The 21,094-nt window shown below is 49.0% G+C and overlaps 2 protein-coding genes across 4 annotated transcripts in view; one reads left to right on the forward strand and one right to left on the reverse strand.

Annotated features, from left to right (window-relative positions):
• Positions 1-1,367: 1,367 nt before the first annotated feature.
• Positions 1,368-5,145, forward strand: PLD6 (phospholipase D family member 6). The gene is made up of 2 exons (XM_084641405.1): positions 1,368-1,921; positions 3,308-5,145. The coding sequence occupies exons 1-2, from the start codon at positions 1,510-1,512 to the stop codon at positions 3,553-3,555; spliced, it is 660 nt and encodes a 219-aa protein (XP_084497531.1). The 5' UTR covers positions 1,368-1,509; the 3' UTR covers positions 3,556-5,145.
• A 2,790-nt stretch (positions 5,146-7,935) lies between these two features.
• The window catches only part of MPRIP (myosin phosphatase Rho interacting protein), a 170,738-nt gene continuing 157,579 nt past the window's right edge, over positions 7,936-21,094 (reverse strand). For 2 of the 3 annotated variants that reach the window (XM_084641400.1, XM_084641399.1), the window contains 4 exons: positions 21,002-21,088; positions 20,059-20,221; positions 19,064-19,149; positions 7,936-14,599 (listed from right to left, as the gene is read on the reverse strand). In XM_084641400.1, coding sequence (XP_084497526.1) covers positions 14,528-14,599; positions 19,064-19,149; positions 20,059-20,221; positions 21,002-21,088 — 408 coding nt within the window. In that variant the 3' untranslated portion in view covers positions 7,936-14,527. Of the gene's footprint in view, positions 14,600-17,281; positions 17,344-19,063; positions 19,150-20,058; positions 20,222-21,001; positions 21,089-21,094 lie in introns of all 3 variants that reach the window. The other variant, XM_084641401.1, reaches the window with a different exon arrangement.

The following is a 21,094-nucleotide window of genomic DNA, read 5'->3' on the forward strand; positions in this document are numbered from 1 at the left end:
ATGGTCATTGATTAGTTCACCGCTCCAACAAAGGTTAGTGGACATGCAACAACCCTTGTTAGCCTGAGCTGAGATTCTCTAAGCACTTAAACCCAAAACACGCTGTTTTAGGTAAAATATAAAACAGATTTATTAACTCCCAAGATAGATTTCAAGTGATTATAAGTTACAGGCATAGAGATCAAAGGCAGTGGTGCTATTTACCTAGAGGCTAACTGACCCCCCCACATCCCGCACATTGTGTTGGGCACTGTACAACTCTAGTAAATGAAAACCATTGATCCAAAGAGCTTACCATCAGAAAGTATGTCTACACTGCAAATTAAGGTGTAACTGTACCATGGTTTGGTGTAACAATGGCAATGAAATCACAGTGGCATGGACTCCAGTGTGGGCCAGCAATCCAAGTATGTACCACACCTGGCACACCTTCACTGCTATTGTTACCTACGCAAGCTAGATTAAAGCTAACACATGGCTGCCTGTGCTACAATCACACCCGCACTTGCAGTGTAGAGGTACCCAAAAGACAAGCTGTAACAGGTGGACGGGACAAGTGGGTCAGGGTGGGCGACGGGGTAACAGCAGGTGTGCTGTGCTTAGGCACCTGGGCAGCAATCACAGCTCACGACATGCCCAGCAGCTCTCAGGGCCCCACCACTGGCACAAGGCCATCAGAGGGGCCCCCAAGGACTCTCCCTACTCAGATGGGCTCCTAGACAAACATCCCCTGCACAGCCAGCCTTCCCTCTTCTCCAGCAATCCCCTTTCTTCAGCCCTGCCCCCTAGCCAGCCCCACGACCCCCCCCAGGCTCACCCCCCCCCTTTCTTCAGCCCTGCCCCCTAGCCAGCCCCACGACCCCCCCCAGGCTCACTCCCCCCCTTTCTTCAGCCCTGCCCCCTAGCCAGCCCCACGACCCCCCAGGCTCACCCCCCCCCTTTCTTCAGCCCTGCCCCCTAGCCAGCCCCACGACCCCCCCCAGGCTCACCCCCCCCTTTCTTCAGCCCTGCCCCCTAGCCAGCCCCACGACCCCCCCCAGGCTCACCCCCCCCCTTTCTTCAGCCCTGCCCCCTAGCCAGCCCCACGACCCCCCCCAGGCTCACCCCCCCCCTTTCTTCAGCCCTGCCCCCTAGCCAGCCCCACGACCCCCCCCAGGCTCACCCCCCCCCCCTTTCTTCAGCCCTGCCCCCTAGCCAGCCCCACTCTCCCCCCCGCAGGAGTAGCGAAACGCTGAGGCGAGGCGGGCGGGCAGAGAACGCCTCGCGGCAGTTGGGGGGGGGGGGAGCTGGGCAGCGCGCGCGCCCGGGGATGGGGGTGGGGGGTGACTGATCAGGGATCCGCCGCGATGAGTTCGGATGGTCGGTCTCGCACATGCGCGGCAAACCCCTTCCTCCCACCTTGGCACGTGACCCGCCGACTTCGCGTACTCGGATCCTCGCGCTACTGAGACCCCGCCCCTGCGCCGCTCACGTGACCCCGGCACGCGGCCCGGAGCGGGCGCGCGAGCCATGTGGCCGGGCCTCGAGGCGTTGCCATGGCGCTGGGCGGGCGGCGCGGCCCTGGCGCTCGGGCTGGCGCTGCTGGTGCGCGGGTGGCGGTGGCGGCGGCGGCGGCGGGCCCCGCGCCGCGAGGTGCTCTTCTTCCCGTCGCCGGTCACCTGCACCGCGGCGCTGCTGGGCGAGCCGCGCCCCGCGCCCTGCCCCTGCCCGCTGCCGCACGGCGACAGCCCGCTCGCCCGCCTGCTGCGCCGCCTGCTCTCGGCGCGCCGCTCCCTGGAGCTCTGCCTCTTCGCCTTCTCCAGCCCGCAGCTGGGCCGCGCCGTGCAGCTGCTGCACCGCCGGGGCGTGCGCGTGCGCCTCGTCACCGACGCCGACTACATGGCGCTCAGCGGCTCGCAGGTCGGCCGCCTGCGGCAGGCGGGTGAGGGGCGGAAGGGAAGAGGGAGGGCAGGGCGGGAGGTGGGGGGAGGGAAGCGGGTCAGGGATGGAGGAGGCGGACGGGGAGCTAAGGGACGGTGCTGGGAGTAGCTGGGACCCCATGGAGGAACTGTGGGGATGGTGTATGTGCCGGGGGAAGGACTGACAGAGGGCAGCTGGGGGAGCCCTTGGGGGAGCCTGGCTGAGCCCTGAGGAGGATGGGAGGGACTAGGTGATCCCTAGGGACTAGGTGCAGCCACGTGGACCCCTATGAGCCCCCCACCTGGTCTCCCCTGGGGCCTGTTAGAAGAGGCAGGCACACGGGAACAAGCTTAGCCAAGCTCCGTGTCCTCGCAGACTGGCGGTAGAGAAGCAAACACCTATTGACACAAGGGACGGACATGTGGCGAGATGAGCCCAAGGCTCAGGGTTTCCCTCTCCTGGTGCTGGTGTGGTGAGGAATGGCAGCACACACTCACGCTGATGGGGGTTGGTGGTGTTTTTTTGGTGAAGGGCATTAGGTTCTCAAATGAATGCAGTAAGAAGAAAAGGAGGACTTGGGGCACCTTAGAGACGAACCACTTTATTTGAGCATAAGCTTTCGTGAGCTACAGCTCACTTCATCGGACGCATACTGTGGAAAGTACAGAAGATCTTTTTATACACACAAAGCATGAAAAAATGGGTGTTTACCACTACAAAAGGTTTTCTCTCCCCCCACCCCACTCTCCGGCTGGTAATAGCTTATCTAAAGTGATCACTCTCCTTACAATGTGTATGATAATCAAGGTGGGCCATTTCCAGCACAAATCCAGGGTTTAACAAGAACGTCGGGGAGGGGGGGAGGAAAAAACAAGGGGAAATAATAGGTTACCTTGCATAATGACTTAGCCACTCCCAGTCTCTATTCAAGCCTAAGTCATTATGCAAGGTAACCTATTATTTCCCCTTGTTTTTTCCTCCCCCCCCCCCGACATTCTTGTTAAACCCTGGATTTGTGCTGGAAATGGCCCACCTTGATTATCATACACATTGTAAGGAGAGTGATCACTTTAGATAAGCTATTACCAGCCGGAGAGTGGGGTGGGGGGAAAGAAAACCTTTTGTAGTGGTAAACACCCATTTTTTCATGCTTTGTGTGTATAAAAAGATCTTCTGTACTTTCCACAGTATGCGTCCGATGAAGTGAGCTGTATACAGCTCACGAAAGCTTATGCTCAAATAAATTTGTTAGTCTCTAAGGTGCCACAAGTCCTCCTTTTCTTTTTGCGAATACAGACTAACACGGCTATTACTCTGAAACCTGTTATTAATGCAGTGTAGCTTTTGGTCATAAGAAAGCTTTTTACCTTGAAGAGGAAGCATTGAAAAGGTTCTCCTTGTTTTGCAGGGATTCAGGTGCGTCACGACCAGGAGAGTGGCTACATGCATCACAAATTTGCTATTGTGGACAAAAAGATGCTCATCACTGGTTCCCTCAACTGGACCACTCAAGCTATCCAGAACAACCGTGAGAACGTGCTGATTGTGGAGGATGCGGAGTATGTGGAGCCATTCCTGGCAGAGTTTGAAAGGATTTGGGAAGAGTACAATCCAGCTAATTATACATTTTTCCCCAACAAAAAGGAACAGAAATGACAGCAGCTTTTTGGAGCTGGAAGGGTCCTTGACAAATAGCATTTTTCTAGCAAGCTTCTTTGTATTTAATTTTGTTATAGCTACAAGGACTATAGCATCATACAAGGGTGAAGAGTTCTCTACTCTTCAGTGAAAAGCTCACTGTGTACTAAATGAAGTGCATCACTCTAAACTTCTTGGTAAGTAGTGGTATAGTAGAAGGGCCAGCACGTTGCAGCTGATGTGCTGGAGCTCAAAAGATAATGGCCACTGCCATGCACTGGAAGAAGGCAATGTTTGGAATGTTTAAGAGTACTGGATATTTTGACAGTGAAATAGTCACTTACTGGTTTCCCCTAGTGACATTACAGAATGATATATACGGTTTCTGGTATGGCTGATCATACCATGCTGGGAAACGACTCATTTATTTCATGCATGGCAGTATAAGAGTGAAAATGTTCCTCATCACTAGTTCTAAAAGAATTGGGTAAGGGGCTCTGCACAAAGCTATAATTCACACAGGGACTGAACTGGGTATGTTAGTTTATTAGAAGGGGAAAGTATATTAGACATTTAACCTTTAAAATAGGTAAGGTGAGGTTTGTTATGGAAAACTTGATTGAGAAGTCAGGAATTTTAAATTTGATTTTGAATGTTGATTAGCCTCCTTCTAGTCAGTTCACTTTCTCAGTAGCTGCCGCATAATAGAAAAAGTGCCCTGATGGGGCTGGAGAGCAGGTATGGCCATCTGCAGAAAAACAAGTACGGACTGGCCATTGTAACAGCCCAGCAGTATGAGAGAAATACTTGGAGTGCAAAATGTTGAGAAACTGACTGTAGCAGATTTGCTGCCTCTCATGGAAAGGAGCTGCAAAAGGAAACCCCAGTGCACATAGAGAATAGGCTGCTTGATCTGTTCATATACAAGAAAAGCAGCATAACGCCATCCGTATCAATTGCCCAACTTGGCTTGGCAATAGAGAATATTGGACACCACCTTTCCCATTTTAATCTTCAGGATGGATTGGCAGCTTTCTAGCTGGGACAAGTTCGCCCCTGTGCAAGCCTTCCCTGCCTTTTCTTGCAGATACTAGGTGTCATGATGTCCATGTTCTCTTGGGAAGTGGGCTTTTAAAATCATCTACCTCCCTTTTCTATTTATGGAATTCAGAGGTCAGGGTAGATTCTTGACTTCCTGAAAATGACGCCATTTCATATCTAGTAGAAACTAGGTTACTGCCCTTGAAAATGCTATGTGACAGGCAACAGAAGCTGTTATACCCATGCATGAGTAAGCTCTCCCCTGCTTAGTGTCCCTGATTCTCCTCTCAGAGTTTAAGAGGTTAGTTCAGTTTCCATAACCATTATATCCCTGGCTCTTAATGAGAGTTCTTGTGGTGTTGACATGGAATAAGAATGGAACACACCAATTTGTTTTGGACATATCTGCCTGTACACTTGAAACAGTGACCTGGAATGTAAGAGGGTTCATGTCCTTATGCCACAGTGCTGTCATGAAGGTTTGATTGTAAAACTAACTGCAGCGTAAAGTTTGTAACACATTGAGTCTTACGGTCCCAGTAACAGCCTTTGCCACATACAGTTCAAGCTGTGGTGTGACTTGTTATTAGTTGTAAAAACTGTTTTCCTGGGTAATTGGCCCTCTTCTGGTCTCTTCAAGTTACTGTGGCTATTTTTATTTCTCACAGTTAAATATGTTATTCCACACTTACCACAACTTCAGTTTACATTGGGCTTAAGAGCCTTATTACCATACCAGTATTAACAGAAAACATAGCTTTCATAATAGAACTTAATAGCTATGATGTTGTCAGCAGAGGGGTCATGTTATGCAAATGTAATTGGCTATTCTGAATATTCTGGGAAATTAACCTTGCCCTCATACTTTAAGGTAGGTTAAATTTGTGGCACAAACAGTGAGTCAATTTTGATGCAGACTCTTACAAGCCCATGGGTTGTCTGTTTCCCCATGTCTGGTTAAAAATGGCTTAATCTTTGTAAAATAGATGAAGTGCTTGAAGCCTGTACCGCTAAAAGTCCCACTAGTGTGTTGCCAATGTCCTGTTATAATCTGTATAGTGATTAGCACTATTAACACCACCACATTTCAGCAAATCCAGACAATTTCTCCAAGCTCTTCCTGCTGCATAATGGTTCAAGGAATTTTTTGTATGGTAGTTATCACTACAGGTGAACAATGGGAAAAGAGTTTGATGGGCCCCATAGGCTCTAGCTCTCAAAACCCCCATTTGCCACTTACGGCAAGCCTTAGGCCAGAGGCCCCAACCAGTAAAAGCAAACAGAGATTAGTCTACCCACTTACCCTTAGTACGGTCCTTCTAGATCAGGCTAGGTACACTGGCAAAGGTCTGGAAGGAATCTGCCACTGCAAATATCCATGCTATACCAGCTGTGGGCAGTCTTCCACTGCAACAGTCAGGAGTATTAGCTTCACAATGCTTTGAACAGCAATGTGTATCAAAGAAAATGCAGACGGTGGTAGGACTGTATTAAGTGGCTGCCTCGAAAGCCTGCATCTCCTTTCCACATAGATGACCATGTCCAAACAAGCACCTCACTACACAGCATGCAAAGGGTGGTGCAAAAATAGTTTATTACGATATAGTTTATGTAAAGTTAAGTAATTATATTTACAAAATAAAAATGATCAGCTACATCCATGGGAACCTAGCATGTCACACAGGATTTGTAAGGAATAAATATTGTGACCAAAGTGATGCTTCTATTACAGTAAACAGTGGCTTTTTTTTTTTTTTTTTTTTTAAATAAAAGCACTGAAATAAAAGCAAAGGGGGTGGGGGGAAGAAGAGAGAAAAAAAGACTCCACTCATACTCAGTATCACAGGGGGCCACAAAATGCGTGTGCATTCACCTTTGCAAGAGGAAATGGATCAGGACATGTCACTCCATTGCTGGGTGAGGTGTATGGAACCCTCCCCTTATGCACACCATTCAGACCTGCAGCCCAATGGGTTTGGAACACAGCTGCCACTTCTCCCTGGTCACCACCCCTGTTTCATGCTAGTTCTGAGGCTGGTGCATAAGTCTCACCACCACAGTAGCAACCCAGGAAGTAAGTTACACAATCTTCTAGGTTTGATCTGCTGCCATTAACACCATGCAGGCAGGTTGGACAGGTGGCTCTCTCTGTCTTCATCATCACAGGAACTGGAGACATTGTGGTTGACTCTTGGGTGTTCACCATAAACCACAATTAAATCTCGATTTCTGTTTCCATCTCCACCAGGGACTGAAGCTCTTGAAACTCAGCTGGTAGTTGAGGGTGCGTGCATTTCAATCGGGAACCCATCTCTCTTGACTGAGGCCACTGATTGAAGGCAGGCATAAGACAGGACGGAGCTAAGGCAGTCCCTCAATTCTGATTGGGTTGGTGGTGTGAAGTGAGGAAGATTGACCATCAATACTTGGGTGTCTATTGCCACTTTACAGAGTTATCATTCAAATACATACAGTTTCCCTCTTGCTCCCTACCCCCAAAGTTTAAAATCTCAAGTCAACCCATAATTCCAGGTCCCAAAAGGGTGTATGTGGATCAAAGACTAAGAATCCTCATCTATTTGCTACATGTCAAAGTCTTTAGTATTTTACAACACACTTTGTTCTCTCTAAATTAGAACAAAGAGTCAGTGATCCTTCACCATCCAGCACACATTCATGGTGTAGGGTGGACAGGAAGGGTGATGAAATAATTGCTTGTGATTGCACTAAACTAATGTCAGTGGCCAGGAGGGCTAGTGCTGTTGGTACCAATTCAAAGGCAAGTCAGGTTTCTGCTAATGCCTCCTGCCCCCTCGTTCTCCTCTAGTAGTCTCTTAAAGTGCAGGCTGAGGCAAGTTAAACCACTAGAGCTGACAGCTTTGTTTTCAGCCCCCATGGCTCTTCAGTGTCCTTCCCCAGTCACGCAACAATATTTCTGCAGCCACTTTTAAGAAATGCTCTGTATTACAGTGGTAGGGATCACATCATAAGTGCAACTCAGTAGTAACTACGATGTATTGAAAGTTATATTTTAAACAGTTACTTACATATCATTGTAAGTTACAGTAAACTTCCATGCTGTTGTACACTATGTAACTGCACAGCTAGGAGATAGTTCCCTTGTAAATTCCATGTAGCCTTACAGAGTAGCTTCAATGCTGATGCATAAGTGAGTTACACAATTATATACTAGGCCCTAAGATCCTGGAACCTTAGTTCACTCACTGCAACAGTCCTAAGTTACCATGCAAGGATATCTGTGTATGCTCTAGTCACACAGTAGTTACTACTTCTATATATAGATAGCAATTTTGCACATTCACAGGGTGTTAATGCCACTATCAAATACAAGATTACTGAATTCTCAATGGAAAAACAATTTATAGCGCTTTAGGATTAACAGTTCTCAAACAGACTGGACACATTCTTTGGACAGGTATCTTCAAAGCTAAAGGTACAGGTCAGAGAATTTTAAAAGATATTTATAACAGTCATCAAAAAACATTCTAATAAGAGGACACAGGGTAGGTTCAACATCTTACACGCAAATCTCTTCCAACCCCAAAAGAGACATCTGTATTAGAACAAGATTAAAAAAGAAAACCTAAAAAAGAAAACCAAAAAAAACCAGAACTTAGTCACACACACACACACAAAAACCCTCCGCTAACTTCTGAGTAATAAATATTTACATTGCGTGCTTTGAATACTATACAGGTTTTAAATTATTTTAAAGAGAATAACAAAGCTTTTTTTTTTTTAAAAAAATGGAAAAAATTACAAAGTAAAGGCAAGCTACACTGAGCGTGCATGTGCTTTAGTGTTCACAACAAACTAAGTACTGTATATGAAGCACAAAAATGCAAAGGTCTAGTGGAATTCCAATCAAATATATAGTCATTACAAAAGTGACACATTTTACAATGCTTAGGACTGCTTAAATGCACTCCATTCAACCGGTTACAGAAAAATAGCCTTGTTGTGTTTTGCACATAAGCACAAATTCTGCTTTTGAAGCAAATGGAAAAAAAAATTGCTCCCTCTCTTAGATGGATGGATGGGGGGAGGAGTGGGGGGAAATCAATCACAGTTAAAAAGAACTTAAATCTAATAGTTTCCAGAAGGAAAAAAATGGCTGAAAAATTCTCCACAAAAGACAAAACTTTGGAAGCAATTAGATGTATATGTTTCTACGGCTATTTTGAACTTGGTTTTATTAGACCTCACATTCTGGTACTTTTCATCATGTAGGACCATATAAAATGCAGCTGCTTGCAACGTATATATATTCACACACTGTATATACTGTGCCCTTTAGGAGCACTGCAAGCGAGACAGCTACCATGCCAATTTGCCTTGTTGTATGTGGAGGGTGCCTGGAACATAGGCAGAGGAAAAGTGAATTGGAAAATGCTCTGCTGTCTCTCACATACACAATGGAAGATGCAGATGGAATCAGAAAGTGTGTTGGGCAAAGGGGCTGGCGGGGGGGAGGGGTTCTCTTGCTATGCCCCCCACCCTCCTCGTCAGTTCAATCTGAGAAACACTGATTTCTAGCCTCATGGAGAAAGATGAAGCCTGAAGCAGAAGGCAGAACTGGGGTGAAACACAGAACCTTGCACTCAGCTAAGACTTTTGCCATTTTTTTTTTTTTTACTTGTGGTAGATCGCGGTGTTTACTGGGGTGGAGTGGAGGTGAACACACTGCCTAATACTTTGATGAGGCTCCTCCCAGCTCAGGTAGGTGCCCATCAAAACTACAGGGAGAAACAGCAATGAGGCATCTGCCAGCACATCAGAGAAAACAAGTGCGTGTTTGTGCCACAGCTTTTTTGTTCTTGACCTCTGGAAGGATCAGTTATTGCAATGTTGATTCCATTTGGGAGCGCTGCAGTCTGATGGGATGGAGAAGCTGCACAGATGGGCAGAGAGCCAGCTGCTCTTCCGCCTCCTGGAACAACTGACTTTAGAGTGCATACCCTGTGCACAGCAGAAAAACATTAAAAACAAAGCCTAAGTCCCGCTTTGGAGAGGTGTCTGCTTCAGAACGCACCTGCTCTTACAAGGGACAGTATATAACAAATAGTTGTACGAGACCCTTTGTTTAGGTGTTAAATAATATTTTAGAACAGCAAGTTCAGCAAAACAACACTTATTTGGCCTGTTAGAGGTTCTTAGAAGCTTTAAAAATATACACCAAAGGGTGGTCCCAATCACCCCTTCATGCACGGTGTGTATGTCCTCTCCAGAGGAGCTCATTTCTTGTAACACTAGATTTTTGTTTTGGCTACAGCCGGTATCTGCGGCTCCATTTCATCCCAGTGAAACTGCGTGTCCAGTTAGCTTTTAGGGGCAGTATGTAGGTCCAGAAAGGTGGGCCAAGATGCATTATCCAAAGATCCCCAGTGCTTGCAAACCTGCACTGACAGATCCGCTCCCACAAGTTCAGATTCTGCTGATCCATTAGTCCTGGCACATCTTGAAGCAAATTCTTTTAAGCTGATCCACTGACCAAGTAAGATGGAGGTCACAGGATGAGGAGTTTGCAGTAAGGTAGGAAATAAAGATATACCAGCCTTAAAGAAAAAAATACCAGCTAGCTTGAACAAACATCTTGCTTAAAGTCTGTTACTGCCAATGTCTCATCCATCATATTGAGGTCGCAGGACTTTTGCAGAACTATGCACATCTCCTCAAGAGAAGAAATTTACATGGGCTACTCAAAGCTTCCCTAATTACAGCCTTTTGCTTGGGGTATGTGCACATGAGAAAGGAAAATGGGCTAAGAAACCCATCAAATAAAAGATTCTCTTCCTCTAAGCAGTTTTCTTCTCTGCCTCAGTCCTTGGGACCCTGTATATCACAAGGACAAACCTGAACAAGCCCTCCTGCTCCCCAAGTTGCATCTTTACAGTATAATTATGGGACTGGAGCACAGGCAGAAAGCTGTTCAGACCAACCCACTGGATCTGCCATTTCTTTAATACCACCTCTTTTTATGTGGCTTGCTATTCCACTGCTTTACATGCTTCTCTCCCTGCTCTCCTTTTACACTAGCTACTACCTAAGTGCTTCCACTTTGAAAACATACCACAGTGCCTTTTCTCATGTCCTCACCCACGTACACCGTCTGGGTCAAAAGATGAAAAAGACAGTCCCCACTTCAACCACAGTTTTCCCTCTTCACCTCTGCCATATGAATGGCCAAAACCATTGCCAAGCTGTCCATCAGCATGCTGCAACCCTTCCTCCAAGCCAGCTCCTCATAGCATCATCCAGTGGTATCTACATCTGTGTGGTTACACCAGATACTTCCTCCTCTAATGATCCTTCTCTACCATTATGAAATCAGGATCTGGACAGACACAGAGGTAAAAAAAGAAAAATAAGATCCCAGTAACTCACTGAGAGTTCCTGGTCCAAGCAAAGAGACACTGAGCCTCAAAAAAAGAGTGGCTGGAGTGGGGAAGTGCACAGCAGAAAAAAGGTGGCTTCAACCCCCTGGGAGCATCATTACCAGGATCCCTTTGAGGCTCAGTGCAATGAAGCAGTACCACAAAGGGCATCAGGCCATGGTTATCTACAGCACCATCCTGTAGCCTCCATCCCACTGGCATACAACTCTAAATGGAGAAAAGGTGGGTGATCTTCATTTCTCACCCTGAAAGTAACTGATCATAACCAAAGGAAGTGCACAAAGCAGCAGCAATTAGCTTGTTGGGTAGCAAGAAGCTCAGAGCCCAGATGGCCGAGGAAGAGGGAGATAAGTGGCTTTTCCAACAGGAGAACAGAACACACCTTGCTCAGATGGTTTAGCAGTAAGAAGCCCTCACCGGACTCCAAGGAAGCACAGGCTGGGGTGTGTCCTCATTGGAAATGTCACATTCCAGTGGACTCTTGTGAGGTGAGGGAGGAGAAATCCCAACGGTGAAGGACTTCATGCTACCCGTACCTGTGTCCCATAGGCTCCACAATCTGAAGGGAGAATTCAGGGTTGGAAAGCTAGCAGAGGGCAAACACCCTCCACCCTGACCAAGCAGGGACGGAGCATAAGAACAAAGGGATGTTCTCTTCTGGTGATTGCTGATGTGAGAAGACCAGGAAAGGTCAGACACGGAGAAAGCTGGGTCTCTTAGGTGACGTCTGAAGACCTCTGCTGCATGTGGAGGGACATATACAGTATAGGGAACACAGCAGGCAAGCAAACCCTCCCCGGCAGTATCTAGAGCCAGATCCAACCCATGTCACAGCACAAACATCTCCACTGGCCTGTGAGACAGGTCCCCTCACAGCTTGTGGGGCTCCAGAGTTCAACCCAAAGACCACATTGCCCTTGGCTGCTTGTAGCTCCCACTGAAGTCTCACTTTCCCATGGGAACCCCTCCTCCAGCTCCATCAGAGTTTGGCCCCCAAGGGTTCATCCTGGGCCTGGTTTTGATCTCATGGTGGTGAGAATGAGGAACAGCATTGAAGCCAATGGAGCTACAGGGATAAGCGGAAGCTGAATCAGGCAGAGAGCTTTGACATCTTCCAAGAACAGAATGAGCAGAATCTAACAGCAGCAACATGCTCAAGCTCTGCAGAGTGGATGAGAATTTGGGGGCAGAGAGGGAATGCCTCCTCTGCCTATACAGTGTCCCCTCCGGCTGATTAAAGAACACTGAGGGTGGGAGTCACATCTAGGTGTCCTTGGCTGGAAGGCAGGCCCATGCCATGGCCGCTGGAGTTTGGGGGGGACCCATTACTTAGCTTCACCAATAAAGTCACTAGCGTGAGGGGTTTCAGCAATGCAGCTCTGGGTGGAATCTGAGGGCAGGGTTGGGGTGGTGATGGGACTTATTTAAACAGCCCCCAGCCACCAACTAAGCTGAGAACTCAATGTGTTTTTTGGGTATCTGTGGGATACACAAGCAGCTCCTCTCACCAGGAAGGCAGAGCTAAGAGGCCTGCTGAGAATCACCCAAGTCCCAAGCTGGCGACAGCCATCTTGGCAAGGCGGGAGATCCTTGGGGAACGTGGCAATATGGGTGGCCGATGGGAGAGACCAGAAATTAGTTTCAAACCAGCTTTAGCCAATGGTTCCACAGTCACCTAGTAAAGTCAGGTGTGTTCTTTGGATTGTCTAACCACTGTCAAAGCAGGCTAGAAACTCCCACATTGGTCTTGCATGCTACCAGGATCAGGCATGGCCGCCACTCTGCACGAGGGGGCTCCAAATGGCCCTTTGTAAACAAAGCCTTCCAGACTACACTGAGCATTCCTGGGGCAGAGGGTGTCAGAGCGCTGGGCAGGGCTCATGAGGGGCACTTCCCCTTAACCAAGCTGGCCACACAAGCACAGCTAGCGAGGAGCCATGTTTAGACCCAATTTGAGAGAGGCAGTAGCCTAGCTCCCTAGAGAGTCAAGGGCACAGTCCAATGTGATTTAGGCCTATCCACACTAGACAGCCAAGCTCGGTTAGAAACCGTTTGTGTTGGAACAGGCCCTAGTCCCAGAGTTGAGGCAGGAGTTGTCTTGTCAATTGGCAGCGCAGGGCACAGAACCAAGGAGGCGTACAGGGGAGAAAGCATGTGGATGCTGTTGCCAGCATGGCGAATAAGCCACCATGGCCACTGCGGAGCTGCATGAGGGCTAACAGGATGAGAGATTCTTTCCCCTCCCCTTTGCCAAGCGACACTGGTTTAATGCTGCACCTCCACGGCTGGGTTCCCGCAGTTCCCTCCCTCACTTTTACTTCACTCCATTGGCCTCACGCTGCACAGTGTTGCTAAACAGACTTTTAAGAGTGATCCTCATTCAGGAGCTGGGAGCCGGCAGGAAGATGTCCTGGGAAGCTGCAATACGAATGGTCTGCAGAACAGGCGAGCTTTGAGACTCTTATTTCGGAGAAAAGCAAAATGTAGCCATAGATAAAAGTATGAAAATTGGAGCTGTGGGCTGGTGAAAGGAGCAGATGAAAAGGGAGCAGTCTTTGGACTGAGCTGTGTGTGTATGTTCACAGCCAGCGCAGGCTCTGTCTTCCGCTCAGTATCCCTTCTCAGACTGGGAAAGGGAAGCTCTCACGCACACAGTTGTTGATGCAAAGAGGGAGAGAGTGGCTGGAGGGGACTGGCTGTAGCTGGGCTGGATTTGCGTAGACAGGCCCTGCAGCTCGGGCCCTGGAATACATTACTCAGGGCACAGGCATGATAGGAAGAAAGGAGAGGGGGCAGATGGGCCTTAGGGGCAGATTTTGTTGAAATCTGTGTTTAACAAACATCTGTAACACTCTGGCTGTAACAGACTGAAAACAAGCCAAGGCCGAGGCCTACTGGGGCTCTGGGTTGGGAGAACGGAGCCCAAACCCTAGCCACTCTCCCAGCAGACTCCCCTCGTTTTTCTCCAGCAGCTAGCAGGCTGTTGGTGCTGTGACCCACGCACACACCTGACGGACTGGGCTGCTTCCGACACAGACTGACCTGCCTTTCCTGACGTTTTGACCACAGGCTTTTTCCCAGAGGTGCAAGGAACGCAAGCTCAGAGGACTGACTCACAGCTTGTGACTGAGCACTGGGTCACTCAAACAGCAGTAGAGCTGGGTCTGGCCTTTGCCAGCCAGGCCATTTCTAAACCAAAGCAGTCGGTATGACAGAGCTAGCTTATCGATAGGCTGCTGAGCCTTAATACTGACACTTAGTGTAATGGTTTACACTGAAGGAAGGAGCCAAAGGGGGCAGAACTCCATCCCCTCCTCTCCCTAGCAGAGTCTCTGAAGCATCTTGCGGTGCAGGGAAAGGAGCTGTGGAGTCAAGGTGCCAGGGGCAGGAAGAACCGCCAACCGCACTCAGTCTGATTGGGAGCATCGAGACGAACAACAGCACAGAAGATCATAAGGAACTAGGAACACGCGGTGCTCGTGCCGTGCGATCGCAAGCTGGGAGGTGCGCATGTTCAAGCTGAAGGGGGAGAACTAGTCTTTCTTCAAGTCCCTGGATTCAAAGAGCTTCAAGCGTTCTTGCACGGTCAGGCCTTCCTTCAGACTCTGGGAGAGACAAGAGAGGGACAGCGTCAAACACTGAAGGAGGAGGCGGCGACAGCAGCCAACGGGAGGATGGGGCAGATGCTCAGGCAAAGGAAATGTGGGTAGGAGAGCAAACGCCCCCCTGAAGGAGAGATTAGTGGAACATGCTCGAGAGAACAGACTATTATGGAATGTTATTATTGGTGAATCACACCTAGAGCGCGCGATTGGAAATTAACTAGGTGACAAACTTCAGAAACAAATGAGAGGCACGCGAGATTGCAAGCGTGATTAGCTTGATTGTGACAACGATCCCTGCAGCTTGCAGTATACAGAGCACCAGGGCAGCTTTAGGAACAGGCCCTTGGCTTTCAGAAGAGCCAAAGCAGCACACCTTGGTTCTGCTGACAGCAATTGCTACAGCGCTCAGAGGGACCAGCACACTGGTTCTCCTTCGGGGCTCATTAAGAGTCCATTTTGGGTGGTTGTGGGTCCAAACATTTGTCCGCACAACTCTGAGTGACAATCTCACTCTACCCTCAGTTAACCTAGGCTGGGGACCTTTTTCAAGCACACACTGCCAAGTAAGCCCCTGAGCTGGACTGTGGATCTCATTACATGTTTCCTATAGTTTCTAGCAGGGGACCAAACTCATGACCCAATCCAGATTTTAAACCCATGTCTTCAGAAGTGAAAGACTCAGAAGTGAAAGCAACTTCCATCTATCTAGCCCTCAACACTGTCATTTGGGAGTCAGGTCCCTCCAGCCCACATGGAATCTGAGGGAGAAGGACACAAGTGGCTGCATGATTTACTGCTAATCCCCACCCCGCAATCGTATGGTGGAATCCCCATGCTTACTGCATTTGGTACGGAGCAGACCTGACCACAGACTCTAGGTCAAGGCCATAGGTGCACTACGTCCCATCTCAAGGCTGATGCCATGGGGCTGAGGGGGGCTAATGGATACTCCACCTCAGCAGACCGCTTTCCCAGGATCAAGCGTGCAATGTCTGTGCACTGCATAGGTGCAGACCATAAAACCTGCTGCCATCTCAGGGGGGCGACGACTGCTTTCCCTGCTCTGAGACAGGATGTGCCCAGCTGATCAAAAACAGGCAGCCAATCAGCCATCGTGTTTGGCAATTTGCAGGCAGCAGAGTCATCTGTGAGGCAGTTCACTTTACATCCTCTGCACAATAACATCAGCGTCTGATACTTGCTCTACAAAACAACACACGGCAGCTCTGCAAGACACGGAGCTTTATACACAGATCCTGTCAGGTAGCTGGCTGCAATGTTCCCATTTTCTTTTAAGTCCCTTGGTTGTCGTATCAGAAGACTAAAAGGACAATGTTAAGTCATGTAGGCCCCAAAGCCAAGTTTTGGTTAACAAGTGGCTATTGTGGGAGGTTGAGGTTGCAAAACCCAATGTGGATAGGATGGCTGTGATATTGTGAAGACACTGCAGTGACCATTGCATTTCTACTGGTTTCACTGTTCAGACAGAGAAACGTAAATCCATTATCAATGGAAAGCAGGAACTGGGATTTTTACACCAGTTTAAATAGTGTTTTTGCTCTCTTTTTAGCTGACAGAAAAGAAACTCAAAATTCAGGACGGTCTCTACCTACTGACTATCAGAAAGTAGGTCAAATATTGAGCCTATTCAAATTAACAGAGTCCCTTTAAATTCCAACTTGGACCTTTGAATTCTCTCTTCTCTTTATAAATCAAGACACCGTACTGCATTAGACTGTACTGCCAAGAGTAGAAAGCTGAGCAAACTCCTCACTCAGTAAGGGAGTCTCTGAGATCACTTATCCTGATACCTTAGTGCAGAGTTCAGTTTGTAATAAAGACACTCTCATTCAAAATTTCCACCAGCCCACAGAATTCCTTGATCAGCCTTTTCAAACCCTCTCCCATTAACCCCACTGGAAACCAATCCCATTTCCTCCCAGGGACTATCCCACTTTCCTGTTGCTGCTGGTTACCCAAGATAATTGGAACAGCCCCCTCTGTCATCAGCTGCCTCCTACTACCAGACGATTTTGGAAGCCACAAGGCAGTGTCTGTGATAGGACAGTTGTTAATGAGGTGATGAACTCTAGTATCACAACCACTGGGCAGCGGGAGGAAGAGGATGCTCCACCTTAGGAAACTCCTGTGCTCACGTACGGTTCGTTTAAGGAAGTGGCAGTGATGGGTAACGTAAACACAGGCCAGGGTAGATCCACTGGCCTCCTCCTTTCCGTCACTTTTAGCTGCTCTTCAGTGCTAAGGGAGAGTTCCCAGACTTCGCCCAGCCCCAGCCTGACACGACTGAAACCCAGGTTCCCTTCTTCCTGCAAGGGATGCATGTCGAAGTGAGTTTAGTGTGAGGCATGCACAGTCATTAAGCATGCACACTCAGTGTCCCACACCCCCGACACAGTGTGCCCAAGAGGTGCGCACACCCTCCCAGTGACAGACCTCCGTGCCGGGGAGAGTGGGGGAGAGAAAGCCAAATTCCCCAGGGAAGAGTGACACTGGTTGATTTTGTTTTAGGATAATCTGCTCCCCCACCCCGAAGAGCAATTTCAAATCAATAATTAAGAGAAGGTTCTCGTTTGCCATGGAGGAGTGAGCAGGACATGCAAAGTGGGCCGCCGCCCCCTCGGGGAGCTGCATTGTTTGGTGGGTGCTGGTGTGGTTACCTACGTGACAGGGAACCTGGACTCTGGTTCATTTCAGTTATCCCATGAGACCTGCTCAATAACGGACTGTCAGAGGAAAAAGCAAAATAAAGAAAAAAAACAAACAGAAAACAAGAAGCACATAAATCCTAATTGCATTGATGGTTCCACAGCCCCAGCCCCTCTGTCCCCTCCTTAGCGGGACAAGCAGAGAGCGTGCCCATCTGCACCTTCCACACTGCCCTCTTCCTCCCTCCCCCAAGCACACCAAATAAACATGGACACAGACACAGAGGGGATGACAAAATACGCAAACTGAGGTGAAGTGGGGAAGGGAAACTGATCATCAGACCCTCAAGAGCTGGTTTGCAAACGAGTCACCTCAGCTGCACCTTTCGGTACGCAAAGGCACTTCCTGCACATATGAGAGGGGGATCCGTGCACACACACTGGGCCTAGCGTGCACAAGCACAGGGTTTTGCATGTGCAAGCCTGTATAGTGTCCACAGTGGGGGCACCTGTACATTTCATTCTAGCAGCTTAGTCACCACCACCAGTTGAAATGGCAGCCTTGGAGTGCTTGGGCAGTGAGCCTTGGCTCCCCCTGTTAGGAGAGGATGGAGCTTTAAAATGCTTGGCCTGGCTTCTCACTCTGTCTACAGCAGCCCAATATCCGCACGAGGTGCTCAATATCAGTAGTGAGAAGGGAAGCAAGCCTGGTCTATGCTGAGAGAGCTCTTCTGTGTGATTGCCCAGTACACTCAGCCTAGGCTGATTGGAGAAGTTCTCTTTTGCCCTTCCCATTCAAGCAGTGTGCCTGTGGCCCCATGGAGAGGATTAATGCCCTGAAGGGTGGAATCCCGACAGCTGGCAGGCCAACACTGGGGACATGTGACCGCAATAACTGGATTTGGGATGTGCAACAAGTACAGCATGGCCAGGCTTTAAAGCACTGAGAACCACTGGTCCATCAGCCCCAATCTCCCCAGGTAAAGGAAAATGTTAGGTGAGAACTAGCCCTGTTCCCCACACAGACTAAAGAGGCTGCAGTGAATTACACTGTATTATCTTCAAGGTACCCATCACAGTGGTATCTAGGCACGCTTACACCAGTTACTGCACTGCCAAACCTCACCACAAAAATGGGGAGTAAGTGCCAGAGGGGATCCTCCTGGGAAATGCCTGAGAATCAGGGCAAACTGCCTCTCTCTTTTCAGACAGCAGCTCCAGTAGCTATGCATGTCAGTGTCACACCTAGACTGCAGCAGCACAGGGCCTCTGGAAGAGGCCAGGGGACCAGCTCTGCAAAGAGACCACTCACTGCAACAAAAACAAGTCTCTACAGAGCACTGCAGGCTGGGAACTTGCTGCTTTATTGTCACAGCGGGGGGAACACCCACTGACTGAATAGGAAGTAAGGAGGCAGAGGAGAGCATGATGCCATCCCATAATACTCCGGGTAACTCAATTAACCCCATCATGACCACTCTCCTGCAATCGTGTTGTGAGTGGGAGGGGGATGAGGCTGACTTGCCACTATACCCATGTAACTGGTCTTCCAGTGGCCTGGCCAGTACAAGGGTGACTATTCATTCAGCCACAGCTCTGGGCAGGGCGATACCTCCTTCTGGGATTACATGCTGATGCAAACACAAAGACCAGCAGTAAGGATGGGAAAATCCTCCTGCCTCATCTCCCTGCCAATCAGCCTCAGTTTCCTCTGTTCCTTGGGCAGTCTTCCCAGAAACCCCCGCTAGAGAGCTATGTGGGGCATTTGCATCACCTGGGCAGAGAGAAACACACTCACCTTTGACCTGATATTCCTTAGTTGCCTGCTAACACTGGATCTGTCTTTCTTCAAGAAGTCGGGGTTGCTTTTTGATTTCATGATATCTGGGGAGAGCAAAGGGAGCAGCGTGAGCCTGCTGCTTACAGCCCTATGGTTGCAGAGTCCTGACCCTCTCACAAGGGAGAGCAGAGGCTGGGGACATGTCGGTCAGCAGTGGGGCAATGCTGCCAGGGAGCGGTGCAGACTCAGTCTGGGCAAAGCTTCCCTGAAGGTGACTCAGAAGAGGGCAGGCAGGGCCCTACAGAGCCACAGGGACAGCACAAGCGAAACATGGCCTCTCACCCAGTTACTGCGTGAGGCAAGAGGCCCCAGGATGCAAGTGACATCTCTGGGTGACTGGGGCACAGGTGATTTCTAAAGACCCAGTGGAAGCTTCCCATCCCTAAGCTGGAAGGAGGAAACGCCACTAAGGGTGAGAGGGGAGTTCAGGCTCCAGGCACATTCAATCCTTGGCCTCTACAAGGGGATGGGGGACAGGGAGAGTCTGGAATGGGAAAGAGGTTGCAATGAGGACACCTGCCTGTTAAGGAACTAGACTGAGATCCTGCCCTGCATGCCAACTCTGACAGGCCACCCAACAGCTCTTGTAGAAGGTATCTTCTAATCACTACCAACCTGGGCCACATTTCACCAGACCACCTGGAGGTGAACAGCTCCCAACCTTATGAACAATCTGAGCCAGGCAGCCTATGTTCCAGTTTCACCTTGTGCACAACCTGGGTCGTCTTCCTCCCTGGTGTTACTCCAATAAATGAAGTGGTGCGACAGGAGGGAGGAATACAGCCCTGTTTGTTTGAATCCCCCAGCATTCACAGTGGATATATTGGAGGTCCTGCAGGACCCTAGCACGACCTGCCCTCGCTCCTCTAGGCTCCATCACACTAGAGCTGTTACCACCTGCTCCATGTGTTGGGGCAGGGAACAAGGCTGCTCAGCACAGCAGAGGGACTGACCATATCCCGACACAGTGGTATTCTCGGGGGATTTCTCGCCCAGTGCTTCTGTGGCTGCCTTCAGCTGCTCTTTCAACCTGCTGATGTCGCAATCTGCCTTGGCCTTCACGATGCTCAACTCTGTATAAATGTCTTTGTACTTGTCACTGGCATATTTCTTATCCTGGGAAAGGAACAAGGAAAACCCGCAGGGTTGTGTCAGAGTGAGACAGACACACGGAACCAGAGAGTTTGTGTGTGCTTAATTGAGGGTGATGTGGCAAACCCCAGCAACACAGGAAACGGTATTCTGGGACAGACCCAGGAACTCTCAGCACTCCCACAGAGAGCTTCTTGGGGACAGCAGGGGAGAACTCAGATCATCCTGGTAAATGCACGCTTACTGCCAATCCACCTGTGCTAAAGGAGAATTTCCTTTGGCTAACAGCTTTTTAGGATCTAGAAGACACAGCTGGGCAGTTCAGATTCCATCCAGTAGAGAGAAGTGCTGCACATGTACACCAGCTCATTTACAGAATTTATTGTTTGTGGCTTTCTGTTACATCAGGGAAATGGCATGGAATTAAAACGCTGAGAACTTGCCTTGGCAAATTAACCACCTAAAGCAATGGTGATCGGCTCATTCGCAGGGTTTGTGTGTTTGTAACACCGGGCCTTTAAAATCTGAGGTCACAGAAAATCAGGACAAAAACATTTAAGGTAACGTCTTTCCAGGAAGAGACCAAAGCGAATCCTGGTTTGATGCTACCAGATGCTTCATTTGCAGCACAAAGACGATAATGCACAAACAGTAAGTGGCTGTATTAATTAAGGCAGATCAATGTTTAAATGCTGATTCAACTCTTAAAATAAGTTAGTTAGCCCCCCTGAAAATGAGCAAACCCATACAGGACAGAGGGCTCCCTCTGTGCACGTTCAGAGATGGCCCTGCCCCAGACATTACCCTCAGTGCCGTTTGCAACTCATCCTTGAGGGAGCTGATCTCCTGCTTCAGGTACTGGATTTCTGATTCCTTGACCCGCAATAGGACCTGTAC

Source organism: Lepidochelys olivacea, assembly GCF_965140295.1.
Source record: "Lepidochelys olivacea isolate rLepOli2 genome assembly, chromosome: 10".
In the NCBI taxonomy this organism is placed as follows: Eukaryota; Metazoa; Chordata; order Testudines; family Cheloniidae; genus Lepidochelys; species Lepidochelys olivacea.

Coding starts and splice junctions, on each gene's coding strand:
- PLD6 (XM_084641405.1), top strand. CDS start 1,510: ATGTGGCCGGGCCTCGAGGCGTTGCCATGGCGCTGGGCGGGCGGCGCG. Junction 1,922..3,307: donor CGGCCGCCTGCGGCAGGCGG/GTGAGGGGCGGA, acceptor CTTGTTTTGCAG/GGATTCAGGTGCGTCACGAC.